Source organism: Gopherus flavomarginatus, chromosome 11, assembly GCF_025201925.1.
Source record: "Gopherus flavomarginatus isolate rGopFla2 chromosome 11, rGopFla2.mat.asm, whole genome shotgun sequence".
Lineage (NCBI taxonomy): Eukaryota > Metazoa > Chordata > Testudines > Testudinidae > Gopherus > Gopherus flavomarginatus.
The window spans coordinates 42,236,833-42,256,530 of NC_066627.1; the positions used below are offsets into that span (position 1 = coordinate 42,236,833).

A 19,698-nucleotide genomic window follows, 5' to 3' on the forward strand; every position below is an offset into this window, starting at 1 on the left:
CTCCATGTTCACACATCTGATGGAGGCTTGAAACCTGACTTTACTTACCACCGCCATAGTTCACAGTCCTAAACCTGCTGAGAGGTGAGAGTTTCTCCTTTCTGTTTAAAGGGCAGATCCTGCATAGGGGCCATGAAGCTGTCAATTAAGGATTCCTCCTGCATTGCCCTAACATAAGGACGGATAGAATGCCTTTGTGCTCTGTCAGTTCCTATTTGTAATAGACTCTGGGGACTATTACCATCTTGTGCAAATTAGAACTGCTTTGAGGCTAAAATAACTTGTGCTGGCCCTCAGCTAAACTCAGGATAAGGTGGAGGGCAAAGCATAAAGCAGTCTTTGTTTTCTACTCCTCTGGGTCCTATGCCCAGTAGAGATCAGCCAGATCCACAGATCAAGCCTATCTATACTGGACTTAGTGTTGGAACCTCATCTGTTATCTACTATTGATGCCACATTAACAAAATGCTTGCTCCACAAAATAAGAAAGAGAACTATTTAAAAGTTTTGATACTTTATTATGACACAGATAAAACTCAATTTTTGGTGTTTAATTTTGTGGAACATTGCTATCCTTACCAAGTGTCTACTGAGGGCTGTTTTAGAAGTTTATTTTATCATGCTTCTGGGGTAAAACATACAACCATTATAAACAAACACTGAAAACCGTAATCACAACTAGTTAGAATTTTCTCTATTTACACAATCTCAGACAAAACACAATTAAAACAGATTAAGTCTGAGTTTATAGTACCCTTAAATTATTAGCAACAAAGTTATTAAAAACTCTGAGCATTGGCTATCTAGGAGATTTATATCTGAAGTTACCACCAAAGTGAATTCTTCTTCACATCAAGGAATGTGGGAATACTGAATAAGACCAATGGTACAACCAGTCCAGTATTTTGTCTCCAACAGAAGCTATTACCAGCTGTTTCAGAAGAAGGGGCAAGAACTCCTACAGTATTCAGTTCTAGAATAACTTGCTCAAAGGAAAAATCTCCTCTTAACCCAAATGGTTAAGAGGCTGGTTTAAGCCCTGAAGTATGAAGGCTTATATGATGTTATTTTTTAAATGTTTAGTTAAAACTGGACATTTCTATGAATCCTGCTAAGTTCCTGGAGTTAGTTTCACAAGGGTACTTAAAGTATTGCACTGCTCAGCATCGCAATATCTAACTCCTATGTCCCCTGCTTCTTAATGGAATTGTTAGCTCCAAGTTGGGTGCCCAGGATTACATAGGGGAGAGACAGGGGCCAGATTTACAAGGTATGTAAGTCTAACATTTAGGTGCCAGAGACATTCTCAAAATTGCTGCTCAGCTGCCTGTCATAAACAGATAGCTAAGGGTTAATGTCTCTTTCACCTGAAAAAAAAAGTAACCTGAAGCACCTGACCAAAGGACCAATCAGGAAACAGGATTTTTTCAACTCTGGGTGGAGGGAAGTTTGTGTGTGAGTCCTTTGTTCTTCTTCTGCCTGTATGCTCTCTCGGCTATGAGGGGATTTCTATTTCTTGCTTTCTAATCTTCTGTTTCCCAGTTGTAAGTACAAAGGATCAGCTAGTGATTTATATGTTTTTTTTGTATTTACATGTCTATAGTTGCTGGAGTGCTTTAAATTGTATTCTTTTTGAATAAGGCTGTTTATTCAATATTCTTTTAAGCAATTGACCCTGTATTTGTCACCTTAATACAGAGAGACCATTTTTATGTATTTTTCTTTCTTTTTATATAAAGCTTTCTTTTAAGACCTGTTGGAGTTTTTCTTTAGTGGGGAACTCTAGGGAATTGAGTCTGCAGCTCACCAGGGAATTGGTGGGAGGAAGAAGTCAGGGGGAAATCTGTGTGTGTTAGATTTACTAGCCTGACTTTGCATTCCCTCTGGGTGAAGAGGGAAGTGCTTGTGTTTCCCGGCTGGAAACGGGGGAGGGTGGAATCCCTCTGCTTAGATTCACGGAGTGTGGGCAATTATCGTGTATTTTAGGCCGCAATTTGTCAAGTCAGTCTGGAAAAATACTGGGACCCTTGCTATAATCATGTGACTGTCTGAGTTTTATCTGACCTTGCATAGTACAGTAAACAGGACCTTTTATGGTGCCTACAGGACTGTTGCTTTGTGCATGCTGCGCGCGTGATAGTATGCTTTTGTCCAATTATATGATCAGTATGTATAACGTCAGTATGCATGGTTAGTCCTTATGTAACTGAAATCAACTATATAAGGAAGTAGAAGTAAAAATAAAGAAGAAGATTTTTTACTTGCTTACAGCTGTGTTGTGTGAGAATTTTCTGTGCTCCGCATTGAGACACCACAATTGACCCCGACGTGATCCGATCCGGCAGGACCTGGTCGGAGTGCTCGAGAGAAGAAAAGCGGAGGTGGTGGCCACGGCAGGAGGTACCGAGGGGATATCGGCTCCTGGTCGTCCGAGAGTGACGTTCGTGAGCTCACAGGTGAGCGGCCGCATATTATAAAGAAAATATGGGTTCTGCATTGTCTGTAGAGGAGAAGACAGTACACGAATTTCTGCTGCATACAGCAGAAAGGCAGGGAGAAAAGATTTCCCCTGAACCACTGTCCCGTCTGCTTAAATGGGGACAGCGACGAGGATTTTTTATCACCCCGAACACTGTCTTCGACAAGACTGTCTGGGAGCGACTCGGATCAGATCTGTGGGAGTCGGTTGCCCACGGCAATAAAGAGGCTGTCTCCCTTAGTCAAATATGGTGCAAGGCAAAGAAAATAGTGGAGACACTCGCTGCCGAAGCAGGAGTTCAGGCCGCCGTGGAAGAGATTTTCCGATCGAAGAAGACGAACGAGTCGCCTGCGGTGCCGCCTGAGCCGCCCGCTGAGTCCCCGGCTGGGGATAAGGATGAATCGTCTGTAGTGCTGCCCGAGTCACCCGTCGTGTTCCCGGTCGGAGCTAAGGAATTTTTTGCACCAGGAGAGGACACAGTTATCCCTACCGCACCTGGTTTTGACCCTGATGGGACTGACATTGATCCTTGCACGGTCCCTCTTCCTCCGGATTCGGACAATTCTTTTGGCAAAATGGATATCGATTACCCTCCCTATTTGGAATCCGCGGAATTTCGTGAGGAGATGAGACGGCAAGGATACCAGTTGCAGGAGATGTTGAATCACTTGTCCCGTATGGCGGGAGAGCCTGTCCCTCCTCAATCTCATCTTTTAAAGACTTTGCAGGACTATGAGAAATATAAGGCCCATAAAACTAAGCCACCGGACCCCACCTTGCATACGGGCGGTGTCGCCATTCCCTGTCGCACCTGTGGAGATTGGGCGTGTGGTATCCATGGAACTCCATCGCTGGATGCTCCTTGTCCTCGTTGCTTTCGTTTGGGGTGCCGTGGAGAATGTGGGCAACCACAAGGTCGACCTTTGACTGCGCCCCCGAGACCTTTGCAACCTCCGAACCACCCCAATCCTTTTCTTAATCAGCTGCCCGCGGCCTCCAGTCGTGCCCGCTGTGCTTTTCTTAATCAGCCACCCGCGGTTCCGCCGCGTCCAGCGGCTGCACCTGCAGCCCCGCCAACCACCCGCCCGGCGTATTCCTCTGCAGGCGCTGGAGCGGGCTCGCCTGATCCGGTCCGACGATGGCATGGACTTATAAAAGAAGCACGCATAGAAGGGGAATTTTTACCCAGTGCCTTTCCGGTTATTATGCCGGACCCAAACAATCCTACCCGGCGACAATGGGCACCATTGGATTGGAAACTCATTCGTGAGGCACAGAAGGCTATAATGTCTTATGGCATGAATAATCCATATGTGCAGTCCCTCGTGGAGCAAGTATTTGTTGGACAAGCTATGTGCCCTTACGATTCGTCAAAGTTTGCTGACATGCTTTTAACACCCACTCAACGGCTGTTATGGAAGGATAATTGGTCAAAGCGTGTGGAGCTGGCCATGCTACAGAATATTGAATTGGATATAAATAATCCATTACGTCTTGCTACTCAGGATATGCTTATGGGAACTGGTGCTTATGCAGATCCACAACGACAAGCCCGCCTTGATCCTCGAATATTGCAGCAGTCACAGAGATTGGCTTTGGCCGCCTTTAAAGATGTGCCTCAAATTGGTAAACCGATTCCACCGTATGCAAAAATTGTCCAAAGCCCTTCAGAGCCTTATTCAACATTTCTTGACCGACTTCGAGAAGCAATAGATCGCTCCCCAAATTTAACAGCCGAGGCGAAAACAGCCGTTGGGCTCGATCTTGCCACGCAGAATGCCAACGCCGTTTGTCGTCGTATCCTAGCCACCCTGCCAAAAACTGCTTCCCTAACTGAGATGGTGGAGGCCTGCAGCAGAGCGTCAATATATGAAGAGACAGATAAAGCAGAGATACATGCAAAGGCCCATGCATCCGCATTGGCGGTAGCCCTTAAACCTTTGGTGAGAGCCGGTAAGCCTTCCCGCCCGTCCGGAGTTTGTTTTGCATGCGGAAAGCCGGGGCACATGAAAAAGGATTGCCCAAATAAGAATGCGCGAGCGGGGACTGAAAACATGACAAAGGCTTTTGCGGGAACCTGTAACCGCTGTGACAAATTTGGACACCGTGCATCCGAGTGCCGGTCCCGTTTCAAGAAGGACGGTACGCCGCTTCAGGGAAACGGGACGCGGAGCGCCCGCCGGGGGGGCGCGAAGATACAAGTATCTCCCAACCCCAAGCCGGTTGTTTGGAATACCTCACAGGAGCCACCCGAGGAAGTGCCGGAGTGGACTTGGCCACAGCCGCCGATGTAACGTTGGACAACGATAAGGTGCAAGTCGTTCCCTCGGTCGTGAATGGCCCTCTGGGATACGGACTTAGTGCTCTTCTAATTGGCCGTTCCTCTATGTCTAAACAAGGAATCTTTGTGCTACCTGGCCTTATTGATGTGGACTATACTGGAAACATCGGAATAATGGTCCGGGCCCTCTTCCCTCCAGTTAATATTGCAGCTGGCACTCGTATCGCTCAATTGATTCCATTTCGCAGTTCCGTGCCAAAAACTAAATTAACGGAACGTGGCCCTCATGGATTTGGCTCTACAAATTCTCCACAGTTATCTTTTGCCATGACAGTAACTCAACGTAAACCTTCCCGGATGGTGTGTCTACATGGCCCTGATGGCCGCCAGATCCGACATGATGCCCTCTTGGATACTGGAGCTGATGTGACTGTCGTCCCGATTCAGTTTTGGCCCGACTCCTGGCCCTTACAAGATGCCGCAACCTCAGTTAGGGGTATTGGTGGAACCCAACCCACTCACATCAGTACCTATTATATCACGATTTGCGACGATGAGGACCCTGCTACAACTGCAAAGGTGCGTCCTTATGTTCTTTCTGCTCCCGTCTGGCTCTTAGGCCGTGACTGTTTAAGTCAGTGGGGAGTCGTTTTACAAAACTCACCTTTTGCTTAGCGGCCATTGAGGGGCGGCCGATCCTACGGTTGGAATGGTTAACCTCTACTCCAGTGTGGGTCGCTCAATGGCCGTTACCAGCTCACAAGCTCGCCCATGTACACGAACTGGTCCAAGAACAACTTGCAAAGGGTCATCTCGAACCCTCTTTGAGCCCCTGGAATACTCCAATTTTTACTATCCCCAAAAAGTCGGGAAAATGGCGTCTACTGCATGATTTACGAGCAATAAATGCAGTCATGAAAGATATGGGAGCTCTTCAGCCAGGCTTACCCACCCCTACGATGCTTCCGTGCAACTGGCCTTTACTTATAATTGATTTAAAGGACTGTTTCTTTACAATCCCTCTTCATCCTGACGACAGGGATAAATTTGCCTTCTCAGTCCCTTCCGTAAACAAAGCTGAGCCTGCTCAACGATATCAATGGACAGTGCTTCCGCAAGGCATGAAAAACTCACCCACCATCTGCCAGTTTTACGTGGCCTGGGCATTACGGCCCCTTCGTTGTGCACATCCCGATTGGCTTATTTATCATTATATGGATGATATCCTTTTTGCTGCAGCAACTCTTAATCCTGAAACAGCTATTTTGGAAATTACCTCTGTGCTGCAGTCCGCTGGCCTCACTATAGCTCCAGACAAAGTTCAGCGACAAGCGCCTTATTTCTATTTAGGCATGCGCATTACGGACTCCATTGTACGACCTCAAAAACTGACTTTTAATCTCACCGTTCACAATCTGCATGATGTCCAACGTCTGGTCGGCGATTTACAGTGGGTCCGTGGACTTTGCGGCATTTCTAATGAGGATCTCGCTCCCCTTCTTCAACTTCTTAAAGGAGGCCGTGATCCAGCTGAACCTCGATCCTTGCAGCCGCACCATAAAGCTGCTCTTCGTACTATTGCCAATAAGATCACCCTTCGGTATTCCGGTCGTATTCTTCCGGGATCGCCTGTGTCCCTGGCAATACTCTCCAGAGATACCTCCCTGGAGGCGCTACTTTTTCAATGGCTTCCTGATCTTCCTGATCCCCTTGTTTGCCTTGAATGGATTTTTCCCTCTTCCCAACTTTCCAAAACGGTTACCACTCGACTAGAGGCTATTGCATCGCTTCTTATGACCGCTCGCTCCCGTACCGTTGCAATTACGGGAGCTGATCCTGATGTTATTTATGTGCCTTTTAATGCTCCATTATTATCTCACATTTTTGTTACTGATGTTTCTTTTGCCGTTGCCTTATTAAGTTATACTGGTCAACTTACCAACCATTATCCCCCTCACCGCCTTTTATCAGTGACAATTCCTTTGGAAAAGGCAGTCATGAGACACTCTTCCCCTGTCCAAGGACTTACTGTGTTTACTGATGCAAGCGGCAAAATGGCTCGCGCCGCCATTTTGTGGTATACTGCCGGTGCCTGGCATCATGAAATGGTGGTCGCTGAAGGATCTCTGCAAGTTTTGGAATTTCAAGCCATTATTCGTGCCTTTGCTAAGTGGCCTACCACCCCCCTTAATATCGTCAGTGACTCCCTTTATGCTGTGGGTGTTACAAGCCGCTTGGAACGTTCTCTTTTGAAACAAGTGCCTAATCCTGTCCTGTGGCAGGCCCTTTTAAAACTCTGGCATTTACTTGATGCCCGTTCCTGTCCGTATTTTATTACTCATATTCGCAGTCATTCTGGTATTGTGGATGGTCTGGCCCAGGGCAACGCCATTGTCGACCAATTGGTTGGTTCGGTCCATGTCCCTGATTCTTTTGCTCAGGCTCGTCTTTCACATGACTTTTTTCACCAATCTGCCCGTGCCTTAGCCAGACAATTTAAGCTTCCATTATCCACTACCCGTGCCCTTGTGGCCTCTTGCCCTAGTTGCCAGCAACATGTTTTACCCCCTTCTCTTGCCTCCGGTGTTAACCCTCGTGGTTTGTCCTCCTTACAAATTTGGCAAACTGACGTCACCCTTTTTTCTGAGTTTGGCTCCCTCAAGTATGTTCATGTTACAGTGGATACCTTTTCAGGATTTATATGGGCAACAGCATTGACCAGTACTGGCTCCCGAGATGTTATTAAACATTGGCAGGTTTGCTTTGCTGTTATGGGCATTCCCGCGTCCATCAAGACTGACAATGGTGCTGGATATATTTCTCGTCGTACAGCTCGCTTTCTTTCTCTATGGGGAATTTCTCATGTTACCGGTGTGCCTGGCAACTCCACCGGCCAAGCTATTGTGGAACGCTCTCATGCCTCCCTGAAACTTCTTTTGTTAAAACAGAAAGGGGGAGCTGCTCCCGATGCTGATCCATTGTCCCGTACACCCCATGCTCGCCTTTCAAAGGCTTTATATGTGCTTAATTGGCTACAGGTAGGACCCCATAATGTCCCACCAGTTATGCGGCACCTTGCTGGTGCCACGGGCCAAGATTGTCAGTTGCCCCGTCCACAAGTCCGATGGTTTAATTATACAGATCAAAAGTGGCAAGGTCCCACGGATTTATTAACATGGGGAAGGGGTTATGCTTGTGTCTCTACTGTTACAGGTCCTAGATGGCTGCCCGCGAAGTGGGTTCGACCGTGGCTTGCCCGCAGTAACCCGGAGCAACCGCCGAGTGACCCACCGAGTGACCCGGAGGACGCAAACCAGGACGATGATATTCCAGACCTTCGTTTTCTTTTTATTTGAGATCAAGATGTGTTGGATAATTGGACTATTGTTTTGTATGATTTTAATGCCTGCTGCAGCTGTGCCGGATTTAGAGCAGCGCTTGCGCTATAATATTTGGGTGCGGCTGGCTAATGTGCTTAATCAATCTGAATTTTGCTTAACCGTTGCACCCGATATGCATGGCTTGTTGGGCACATGCCTTGTGCCTGTTTGCAAAGCCCCTGAGGAGTTACCTATATCGAGATCTTCTGGCTTGTGTAATTTGCAGTGGTATCGGACAGCGTGCAATAAATCAATGATACAATATACCACGCTTATAGACTGGGGTACCCCCAGTTATTCTCTTCGCCCGGACGCTGTGCAACTTTATACCCCCTTTGTTGCTAATCATCCCAATAATACGTGTGCACGCATGGTAAATTGCTCCAACCACCGCCCAACAAAAGGCTGTCTATCTACTGGGCCAGCACGATGGAATTGTACAACCCTTCAAAATGTAACCAGTAATTATGCTCATGTCCCTTTGCCTAGTGGGTGGTTTTTTACCTGTGGAAGTCGTACGTTTAATTGTATTCCTGCCAATTTATCTACCGCTCAGTGTTGTCTTAGTCGCCTGGTCCCTATAATGCCTTCAGCAACTTTGCTTGATCGAACCACCCACTCGCGAGCTAAACGAAGTGCTTCCCCTTTGACCCCTGAATGTAATGGGAATGTGACCCTGCTTAGTAAGGCTGAATATGTTTCTTTAGCTGCTTCATTGGTGGGTCTTCCGGGCTTGGCAGTAGGATATGGGAGAAATTTGGCCGAGCTTGCCTGTTTATTGGCTAAAACCATTAATACCACATCTAGTGCTATTGGATTATTGAACCAGGAACAACAGGAATTGCGGCATGCTGTCCTGGATAATAGAGCAGCTATTGATTTTTTGTTGTTGCAAGAACATTTGGGATGTGAAGCTGTAAAGGAAATGTGTTGTTTTAATTTGACTGATAATAGTAATCATATTCAACAGCAAATTGCTATGCTTAAGGCTTATGCGCTAAGCATAAAACAAAATGATGATCCCCTGTGGGCTTGGCTCGCAGGTTTTGGTTGGCCCAGCTGGCTTGTGTCTTTGGCTCATACATTTATTATTGTTTTGCTGGGCATCCTGTTATTGATACTTTTCATTCCTTGCATAATTCAGTGTATTCAGCGCAGCTTGCAGCGCCTTGTAGACTCTGCATTTAATAAAAAGGGGGGAATTGTGGGCAATTATCGTGTATTTTAGGCCGCAATTTGTCAAGTCAGTCTGGAAAAATACTGGGACCCTTGCTATAATCATGTGACTGTCTGAGTTTTATCTGACCTTGCATAGTACAGTAAACAGGACCTTTTATGGTGCCTACAGGACTGTTGCTTTGTGCATGCTGCGCGCGTGATAGTATGCTTTTGTCCAATTATATGATCAGTATGTATAACGTCAGTATGCATGGTTAGTCCTTATGTAACTGAAATCAACTATATAAGGAAGTAGAAGTAAAAATAAAGAAGAAGATTTTTTACTTGCTTACAGCTGTGTTGTGTGAGAATTTTCTGTGCTCCGCATTGAGACACCACAACGGAGGTTGCTTCTGTGTATCTCTCCAGGAACACCTGGAGGGGGGAAGGGAAAAGGTTTATTTCCCTTTGTTGTGAGACTCAAGGGATTTGGGTCTTGGGGTCCCCAGGGAAGGTTTTTGTGGGGACCAGAGTGCCCCAAAACACTCTAATTTTTTGGGTGGTGGCAGCTTTACCAGGTCCAAGCTGGTAACTAAGCTTGGAGGTTTTCATGCTAACCCCCAAGGTCCAAATCTGGGACTAGGTTATGATACTGCCACTTAACCTTTATGGGTAGCAAAGTTTCCACTGATAGGAATGCACAAAAAATCTAAGTCCTGATGCTACGCCACAGGTAATGAGCTTCTTGGTGCTATTACTCATGCCTATTCCCTGACAGACATCTCAACCTCCCGTCTATCTTGGCCTGTGGAGCCTGATCTGGTAGGTGTGCTTTAAGCATGTCTACCTCCAGATAAGAGAACTGGGGGCAGGCTGAGAATTTGAGGGGCTGGTTTGTGTGTGTGTGTGTCCATTTAGTAATCTACCTCTTGGTTCATATAGCTGAATGATAATTCATTGTTGTGACCTATACAGGGTATAGGTGGGGGCCGACTGTCACACATGAGCAGGGTGTGAAGGGACGATTAAGGGTAGATCCTTGTGTTTTTGGATTTGGACCACAGGCTGGGAGGGGTTCCCAAACTGGTCCAATATATATATGATTAGGTTTACACAACTTTAAGTGGAATAACAATATTTTAAGTTTTGCACTCTATTGTCTGTTTTAGTAGAAAAATATGTCATTATGGAGACTCATAATTTTAAAAGAATTATTGCAAGTTACCAACGTGGCATGTGCACAAAAACAGATCTCATGTCAGTGTTAATGGTGAAACATTCTTTTCTTGTTTGCTGTATTTTCCTATTAGGAACTGTTACACCCAATATCAACTGTTCTAACCCTCAAAAGTAAATAGCACAAAATTACAATAAGTTATCTGATTAGGTATGACAAAAGTGCTTTTTTTAAGACCTCAACATCTTTATGTTATTTACATAAAACATCATCGATACAAATCCCAAGCTCAGAGGTTATTTATATTCAGCATTTTAAAAAGATTAAACATTCTTCAGTAATGTTTTAAATTGATTACAAAACAAAATACAATCTGTTTCTAGCAAAATTCAAGACATCTAACTGGGTTTTACTGATTCGTAAACCACATCTGGCTACAATGATTTGAACACTATTGTCATAAGCAGAACCGTCCCTTGGGTGTGGGAAATCAGGGCAACCGTTCCAGATCTTGCGCTTTGAGAGGCCCCGGGGTCCAGTGCAATTAGCTGATGTGGTCGGTCCCAGAAGTGATGGGTTAGTCCCGGAAGTGATGGATTCATCACTTCTGCCCTGGGCCCCACACCCCGCTAGGGACAGCCCTGGTCATAAGGTACAATAAGCTTTGCAAGGCTGAGTCAGTGATATGAAATGTAATACTGGATATTAGAATTCTGGAAAGACTGAGTTGGGGAGTTGGATTAATTATTACCAGCTGAACCCTACCACCACAGAAATACCATTTTACAGGACAGGGAGTGTGGTTCAGGCTTCTCTGCATCCCAATGATCCCTACCTACCACTATCACCTCTTTAGAGCTGTTGGCAACCCACAGAAATTAGAACAACTGTGGGCTGCTCTCACTAAAACCAAGGGACTGGACTGAGGCACATTGAGACTAGTCTCTGACTAGTCAACTTTGACCTCATCTCTTCCTGAGTTCTGCTGTGTGTTCTTTGAGCACATCCATAAATCTGGACTATATTTAACTTGTTCTTCTGAGTTTGTGCAACTGTTACAAGAAACAATTTATTGAAAGCAGTTAGGAAGATAAAGCACTGGAATAAGTTAGAATAGCGGTCTACAAAGATTTGAAGGACGTAAACTTCAACAAAGGAGAGGCTGACTCAAATGAATATAACTAGAATCAATTGGGGGGAAAGGGGTGACTGAGAGAATGAAAATTTAGTTTGAATAGTAGGAGAATTGTCCTAATAGCAAGGTCTATCAGACTGTGCAATATTCTTCCCAAGAGAAGTGGTGGAGACCTATTTTAAGGGCTTGTCTACACTTAGCAGGGAATCGACGAGCGGAGATTGACCGCAGATCACTCTCCTGTCGACTCCTGTACTCCACCAGATCAAGAAGAATAGGAGAAGTCTCCCATCAACATCGTGTAGTGCAGACCCTGCGGTAAGTAGGTCTAAGCTACGTCGATCTGAGTTACGCTATTCACGTAACTCAAATTGTGTAGCTTAGACCTAATTTCCCCTATAGTGTAGACAAGGCCTTAGAGTGGACAAGGCACTCAAGAAAAGAGAAAGAACAATCCAGGACTGATCTTCAGGGAATTAGTTTATAAGTATTTTCCATTTCCAATACCAGGGGTCCAAGTTGAAATGTACCACAATATTAGTCACCCATTAAGAGGCAAAAAGATTTACAGCAATTAAATATTCTCCAGTAGATTCAAAATCCTAAATCTGGCTTGGCTATAAATGCAATTGAAAGGTTGTTATTTAATCCATCCAAAGAAGGCCTGAGATTAATTATGCCTCATGTACTTAGTAGGATGTTATTATGAGTCAGTATTTTGTAAGCATCTAGATAGTTATTTCTATTTTTAGACTGAAATAAGTGGTATATTAGGGTTCATAAGGTAATATCTTGTTGGTCTTGAAATCAAGATTAATGATTAAAGTGGCAGATTAATGATACAGCTGATGTTTAAGCCCCCTGTAATATTATTTAATAGAAGACTGTTCTAACAAATGTTGGACATAACGTAGTGACCCTAATACGGTTCTTGGACTGACCCTGGGAGAAAATTTTAACTTCTTTGAACATTAAAACCCTAAAGTTGGCCAGAACCAGATCTTCTTGGGTAAAAAATGCCAAGCATTCTCCTGGCCTGAATATATATGTGCATGTGTACACACAGAGATACAGGCAGGAATATATATGTAAACCATTTTTTCTATATAACTGGAGTGGGAGTTTGTTAGAAGCACTGAAATCTTGATTTTTAGCTTTTTTCCTTATAAACTGCTTGACTGCTTATCGGTATAGAAATATTTTTATTGCTTTCAACAATATATTTGAGAGATGACTGAGTATATTTCAGAACAGTGCAAGTTGGCATCTTGATTTAAAAATGCAATATGTTCATAAATGAACTTGCACTTTTTGTGACCTATTTTCAGCTTCCTCTCTATGCTTACTTCTTATATTTTCGAAAGTCACCTGCAAGAAAGGAACAAATTAAAATTAAGTAGTGTGTACATTTTGCCTGCATTTCCATTGGCAGGACTCTCCTAAGTATAGATTTCTATTGCTTAAGAATTGTTTCAAGCTGTCTGATGGCTCTATATCAACTAGAGACTAAACTGAGGCCACTAAACTCATTCTCGCTTTTAACTCAAGCACAATTTCATCCTAGATTTCCAGAGATGAAAACTGCACTGAAACAGCAGATATTTACTTATTAGATACAATCAATCATTCAAGAAATTTATGTTCTATGGAAAGAGATGAGAAAGCTCTGTGCTGACCAATGTGGTGAGGGAAAAGTTTAGACGGAAGATTTCTTTGCTAACACACATTTCCTGTCCTTATCCCAATTAAAATCCTGTAACAATGAAAATTCTCTGCATTGCTTACCCCATAAGAACTTTGTTAGATGCTCTCCAAGTAAGTAGAATCCTATCATTACAAGGTAGGAAATGCTAAAAAGTACCGCCTTTCCAGGTACACCTAGTACTTCTAAAATTGGGTATGCCCAAATTCCTGATGCATAATTTACCCATAGTACCCTAAAACAATGAAAGACAAACAATATTAAGAAACAGAACTAGACATATCTACATTTTAATTTGCTTGAAGATTATAAATTGGCTTTATTTCTAAAGCCATATGAAAATCTCAATTCTGTCAGTTTTAATTTTGCATTTAAAAGGAACGTTTGGTAAATTAGTTAAATTTTCAAGCAATTTTTTTCCAAAATGTTCATAAATATTTACATTTTTCTGTTAAAATTAAAACAGCTTTGTTTTTATTTAAACTTTTCTCTGCAGTAACAGCAATGTAAGGGGGTTTAATGGAGTGTAGTGGGGATAAATTAATATTTATAAAGTAATCTGAGATTAGTGATGAAAGTCTCTAAGAGTCGAATGTAATATAATTAATATCATTTAAACAATGACATGTAATAATGGTTTCAAATTCTCTTGCATCTCTGAACAGAGATTGGCAAAGCATTTTTCAGCCATTGCTTAAAGTCACAAAACTGCAGATTTGCCAGACAAGTTACAGTATATATCATATGTGCACACAAGAAAGAATCAGTGCAGAATTCTTCATTGTGCCAACCTGTGTTACTATCAGATGTTCTTTTAAGTGTGTGTGCATTCCAACTGTCATTTAAACACAGAATATTAAAAAAAACAATATTGAAGGCCACATATTCAAAATCTTGTGCAAGACAAGCCCACAAAGATTGTGCAAACACTTCTGTATCCACAACTGAATTGTCAGCACAAATCAAGGTACCTGAACCTCTAACTAGGTTCTTGTTGGTGCAAATATGCAAATTTGAAAATTAGTCTGCAAAATGGGAGGCTGATTATGAGCGCTTCTGAAAATGTATCCATGTGAAATGTATAGAGCAGTGATTCTCAAACTGGGCGGCCAGCACATCCCTCAGCCTGTGTCGCTTCCTGCAGCCCCCATTGGCCAGGAGCGGTGAACCACAGCCAGTGGGAGCAATGATTGGCTGAACCTGTGGAAGCAGCAGGTAAATAAACTGGCCTGGCCCACCAGGGGCTTTCCCTGAACAAGCAGCGGACCGGCTTTTGAGAACCACTGGTATAGAGGACCTTCAACATTGCATATATGCAGCTAACTTCACTTGGGCTAACAGTGGGAATTGAACCTGTGCCTAAAAACACAAGCCTCTGTCACTTGTTCTCTAGGTGTAAGCAGTAGCACATTCATAAACCTCTGTCCACTAGAAGGTAAGTAACAGATAACTGAATAGTGAATTACACATCCAACTGTGCACAGAAAACCAAATTCTATTTGTATGAGCAAACAAAGCATTTCTGAATGAAAACTGTCATCACTGAAAGCCTATCCACTTCTTATGATTGGTAATTAAGCAATGCTGTTTTTGCATGAACAAGTTTTGCATGGGTATGGACTGGATGTCCTTTGAAAATGTGACCCTAAAGATGCAACACCAATCCACACAACCAGAGAATTCTGAGTTACAGTTGGCACAGACATTACAGCAGGTACAGAACTGCCTCAACCCTAGGAACATTTTATTGTCACTGTTGTTTAAATATTTTATGCTGTTCCACAACTGGAAAATGTATAACTAAAGATTTGCTAAGATTTTTAATAAATCCTCCATATCCCGTTGAGCACAGAATCATCCATATTTTCTTCACTCCCACCTTTGAGGCACCATGTAGTAGCTGCCAGTCTTCCATCTGAGGACTAATCGACCTTCATTCCCAAACAATGTTACCTCATAATTGGTCACAGAAGTCATGGATAGACAATTGGAAGGATTCCATGCCCCAGGGATAAGGTCCAGGTTTTTACATATGTTTAGATACCTAACTCTCATTGATTTCATTGGGAGTTAGGTACCTAAATACCTTTAAACTCTGGCCCTAAGTGCTCACAATGCCTGTTGGCCCAAGCAACAAGGTCTTGGGAATCAAAACTACATCTGTTACTCTGCAGAATACTAGCAATAAATCTGAGAATCTTATGCCCTCTCTGGTTTCTGTGGAAGGCAGCGGAGGTATGATAAAGACAGCGCTTTCTGGAAGGGACAAAAAATTACTTATGAAGTGCTGCCTTGTTTCAAGTAACTCTTTTAATATTTCGAATTAATCCTCACAGCCGTCTTTGCATGAGGAAGATATTAATACCCCCATTTGATGAAGGAGACAATGAAGTTACTTGCCCAAAGTCACAAAGTAAATAAGTGTCAGCCCAACTAGATCTTTTGGCTTACAGGTCAAATATTGCATAGAATGGAACTGTCACTTGAAATAGAGGATGGCAGATTCATTTTTCTGCTTCCTATTAGCAGCATCTGCTATCAACACTTGGGACTGATGTCACCAGATAGTTATGCATTGCTACATCATCCTTCCAGTGAGAAGTCTGAAACTAAAAAAAGAGAAACTTATCAAACAAGAGTGTGTTATGTGGGAGAATTTGTAAACCAAATAAGAGGAAAAGCAGAGCTGCACTGAAATTTACACTAGTTATAAAATAGAAATCAGTAACAGAAAGAGGGTTTGAACTTTATTGTAAACCCTTTCAAAATAACATTTCCTAAACATTCATTCTTTTAGCTGTTGTCAAGGCTGACTCCCCATTCTGTCACTCTGAGTGGGGGCCCACAAAGATTCTAAAAATTAATACTTGCCACTCCAGGCTTGCAGTAAACTCCCAAGGTTACAGCTTTTCTCTGACCTTGGCTTGGTAAATGCTGCCACCACCCAAATGCAAAAAATACCCCTTGGATCCAGGAAGGAACACTTGAGAATTCCTCCTTGTGGCGTACCCTCAAGCCCTTTCACCCCCCCGCCTCCCGGGGAACAGCTGAGAAAGAAAAGAAAGGAAATTAGCTGTGCTACCAGCTAATCAAACAACATGCACAAACCTCTTAGACACCAAAAATCCAATCCTGTTCTTTTAAAAAGGTACATTTTATTAAAAACAAAAAGGAAAAAAATACATCTGGAACTTAGCTTTTGCTAGATTTTAAAAGAGCAATTTCAAAAATTAAGCACCCAAACTAGCTTTCTTGGGGGTTCAGTTTAAAGGTTACAAGCAAACAAAAGCATCAGGGGTTAGCACAGAGGAATCCACAACCCAGTAAGAAATAAAAGAAATAACCCTAATTGCGTCTTTTTAGACATTCCCTAAGACATATCTGAGGCTCCAGACAGTAGGTTTGAGGTATGAATTGATAATCTATAAGAACATAAGAATGGCCATACTGGGTGAGACCAAAGGTCCATCCAGCCCAGTAGCCTGTCTGCCAACAGTGGCCAATACCAGGAGCCCCAGAGTGAGTGAACCTAACAGGCAGGGCCGGCGCTACCATTTAGGCAGCCTAGGCAATCGCCTAGGGCGCCAGAATAATTGGTGGGCGGCATTTTGCCGGAGGGGGCGGCAGGTAGCTCCGGTGGAGCTGCCGCAATGGTGCCCGCGGAGGGTTTGCTGGTCTGCGGCTCCGGTGGAGCTGCCGCAGTAGTGCCTGCGGACAGTCGGCTCCTCACGCGGCTCTGGTGGACCGCCCGCAGGCATGACTGTGGCAGGTCCGCCGGAGCCGCGGACCAGCAGACCCTCCGCAGGCACCACTGTGGCAGCTCCACCGGAGCCGCGGGACCAGCGCGCGGGGCAGCGAAATTGCCATGCGCCTAGGGCGCTCAAACCCCTAGCGCCGGTCCTGCTAACAGGTAATGATCAAGTGATCTCTCTCCTGGCATCCATCTCCACCCTCTGACAAACAGAGGCTAGGGACACCATTCCTTACTCATTCTGGCTAATAGCCATCAATGGACTTAACCTCCATGAATTTATCCAGTTTTTTTTTAAACCCTGTTATAGTCCTAGCCTTCACAACCTTCTCAGGTAAGGAGTTCCATAGGTTGACTGTGTGCTGTGTGAAGAACTCCCTTTTATTTGTTTTAAACCTGCTGCCCATTAATTTCATTTGGTGGCCCCTAGTTCTTATATTATGGAAACAAGTAAATAACTTTTCCTTATTCACTTTCTCCACATCACTCATGATTTTATATACCTTTATCATATGATCCCCCCTTAAGTCTTCTCTTTTCCAAGCTGAAAAGTCCTAGCCTGTTTAATCTCTCCTCATATGGGACCCGTTCCAAACCCCTAATCATTTTTGTTGCCCTTCTCTGAACCTTTTCTAATGCCAGTATATTTTTTCTTAGATGAGACGACCACATCTGTATGGAGTATTCAAGATGTGCAAGTACCATGGATTTATATATAAGGGCAATAAGATATGCTCTGTCTTTTTCTCTATCCCTCTTTTAATGATTCCTAACATCCTATTTGCTTTTTTGACTGCTGCTGCACACTGCATGGATGTCGTCAGAGAACTATCCACGATGACTCCAAGATCTCTTTCCTAATTAGTTGTAGCTAAATTAGCTACAATCATACCTGGCTTAAATCTTACACAGCAGCCCAGAGAACCACAAAGAGAAAGTTTCTTTCCCAATTTAAAAGTTCTCGCCTTCCCATTGGCTCTTTTGGTCAGGTGCCCACTCCTTTTCTTTTACCTGTGGACTTGTTAACCCTTTACAAGTAAAGCAAGCAGAGAACAGACACCAAGAGGGATTTTACAGCTAACTGGCTGTCTAGATGTTTATAAAAGGGAACTCCCCCCCCCACCCCCGCTTCTTCATTTATCAATGCCCCACAAATCACAGATGGTGCTGGCCAGCCTAGTTTAGGTCAGGTCCACACCAGCTGAGATTTCTTCCTGGAGGTTTAGGAAACAGAGTTGATAAGACACATGCATCTCTAATTTTATTAATAATTACATGAAGAACTAAACAGTACTTTTTACATTTGAAGAACTACAATGACTTAAGAATGCAGGGACATTTTTACCCAGCTGATTCTGGGAAATCCTCCTGGGAGAGTGCATCAGCCACTTTGTTAGAGACTCCTGAAATGTTTTCTACCTCAAAATCAAAGTCTTGAAGAACTAAACTCCACTGAAGAAGTTTTTTGTTCGTCTCTTTGACTGTGTGAAGCCCCTTCAGTGCAGCATGGTCAGTCTGCAGGTGGAAATGCTGTCCCCAAATGTATGGGCATAGCTTCTCCAGAGCATACACAATGGCAGAACATTCTTAAAGCTAGTTTGGGTGCTTAATTTTTAGAATTGCTCCTTTAAAATCTAGCAAAAGCTTAAGTTCCAGATGTACTTTTTTCCATTTTGTTTTTAATAAAATTTACCTTTTTTAAGAAGAGGATTGGCTTTTTGGTGTCCTAAGAGGTTTGTGCATGTTGTTTGATTAGCTGGTAGCACAGCTAATTTCCTTTCTTTTCTTTCTCAGCTCTTCCCCGTGGTGTGTGTGTGTGAGAAAGGGCTTGAGGGTACCCCACAGGGAGGAATTCCCAAGTGTTCCTTCCTGGGTCCAAGGTTGTTTTTTTTTTTTTGCATTTGGATGGTGGCGTTTTACCAAGCCAAGGTCAGAGAAAAGCTGTAACCTTGGGAGTTTACTGCAAGCCTGGAGTGGCAAGTATTAATTTTTAGAATCCTTGCGGGCCCCCCATTTCTGCACTTGGAGTGACAGAGTAGGGATTCAGCTTTGACATGGTGTTAGCGGTGGGATGTTTATAAAAGGGAGCTGCCCCCCTTCTTTATTTATCACAGCTGTTAAGACTTTCCTTGTTTTCTTCCAGACTATAAGGATGTTTGTGATAAGCAGAAAACATCAATTACAAGTGCCAGCATAAGACACTGTTGTAAACAGAAGAAAAAAAGCAAATATTTTTCTTTCATAGTGCTGAATATCTGCCTAGAACCAATATCAGTTCCTCCTTATTACAAGTTCCATGGCTGAAGAAACTACGACTAAAGATCCACAGAGAGTTTAGACATAAACAAAACTTCAGAAATGTTAGAATTGTTTATCTGTATTTTGATGAAACATTCTGAACTGCAAAATGGGGGGGATGGGGAGGGAATAGAGGACGGAATCCAAAAATAACACTTAAAACCTACAATGTATAGGCCTTATACAAATAATGTAATACCATAAGCAAACTCTTATACCAAACTGCTGTAGTGTTTACTAGACCTGTAGCATTTACTAGACTAGACTGAATTAAGGACCAGATTGTTTCTCCCATCTCAGTGACTATTCTCCATACATCCTCCCTAAATGCATCCTT

The 19,698-nt window shown here is 43.4% G+C and overlaps 1 protein-coding gene across 3 annotated transcripts in view; it reads right to left on the reverse strand.

Annotated features, from left to right (window-relative positions):
• Nucleotides 1-19,698, reverse strand: part of LOC127031078 (androgen-induced gene 1 protein-like) — a 39,859-nt gene that overhangs the window by 6,836 nt on the left and 13,325 nt on the right. Inside the window, exons 4-5 of one of the 3 annotated variants that reach the window (XM_050917815.1) lie at nt 13,396-13,547; nt 12,848-12,978 (exon numbers count right to left, since the gene is read on the reverse strand). The exons of 1 other annotated variant lie outside the window; for it this stretch is intronic. In XM_050917815.1, coding sequence (XP_050773772.1) covers nt 12,953-12,978; nt 13,396-13,547 — 178 coding nt within the window. In that variant the 3' untranslated portion in view covers nt 12,848-12,952. Of the gene's footprint in view, nt 1-12,847; nt 12,979-13,395; nt 13,548-19,698 lie in introns of those variants that run through there. One more of the 3 variants, XM_050917814.1, reaches the window with a different exon arrangement.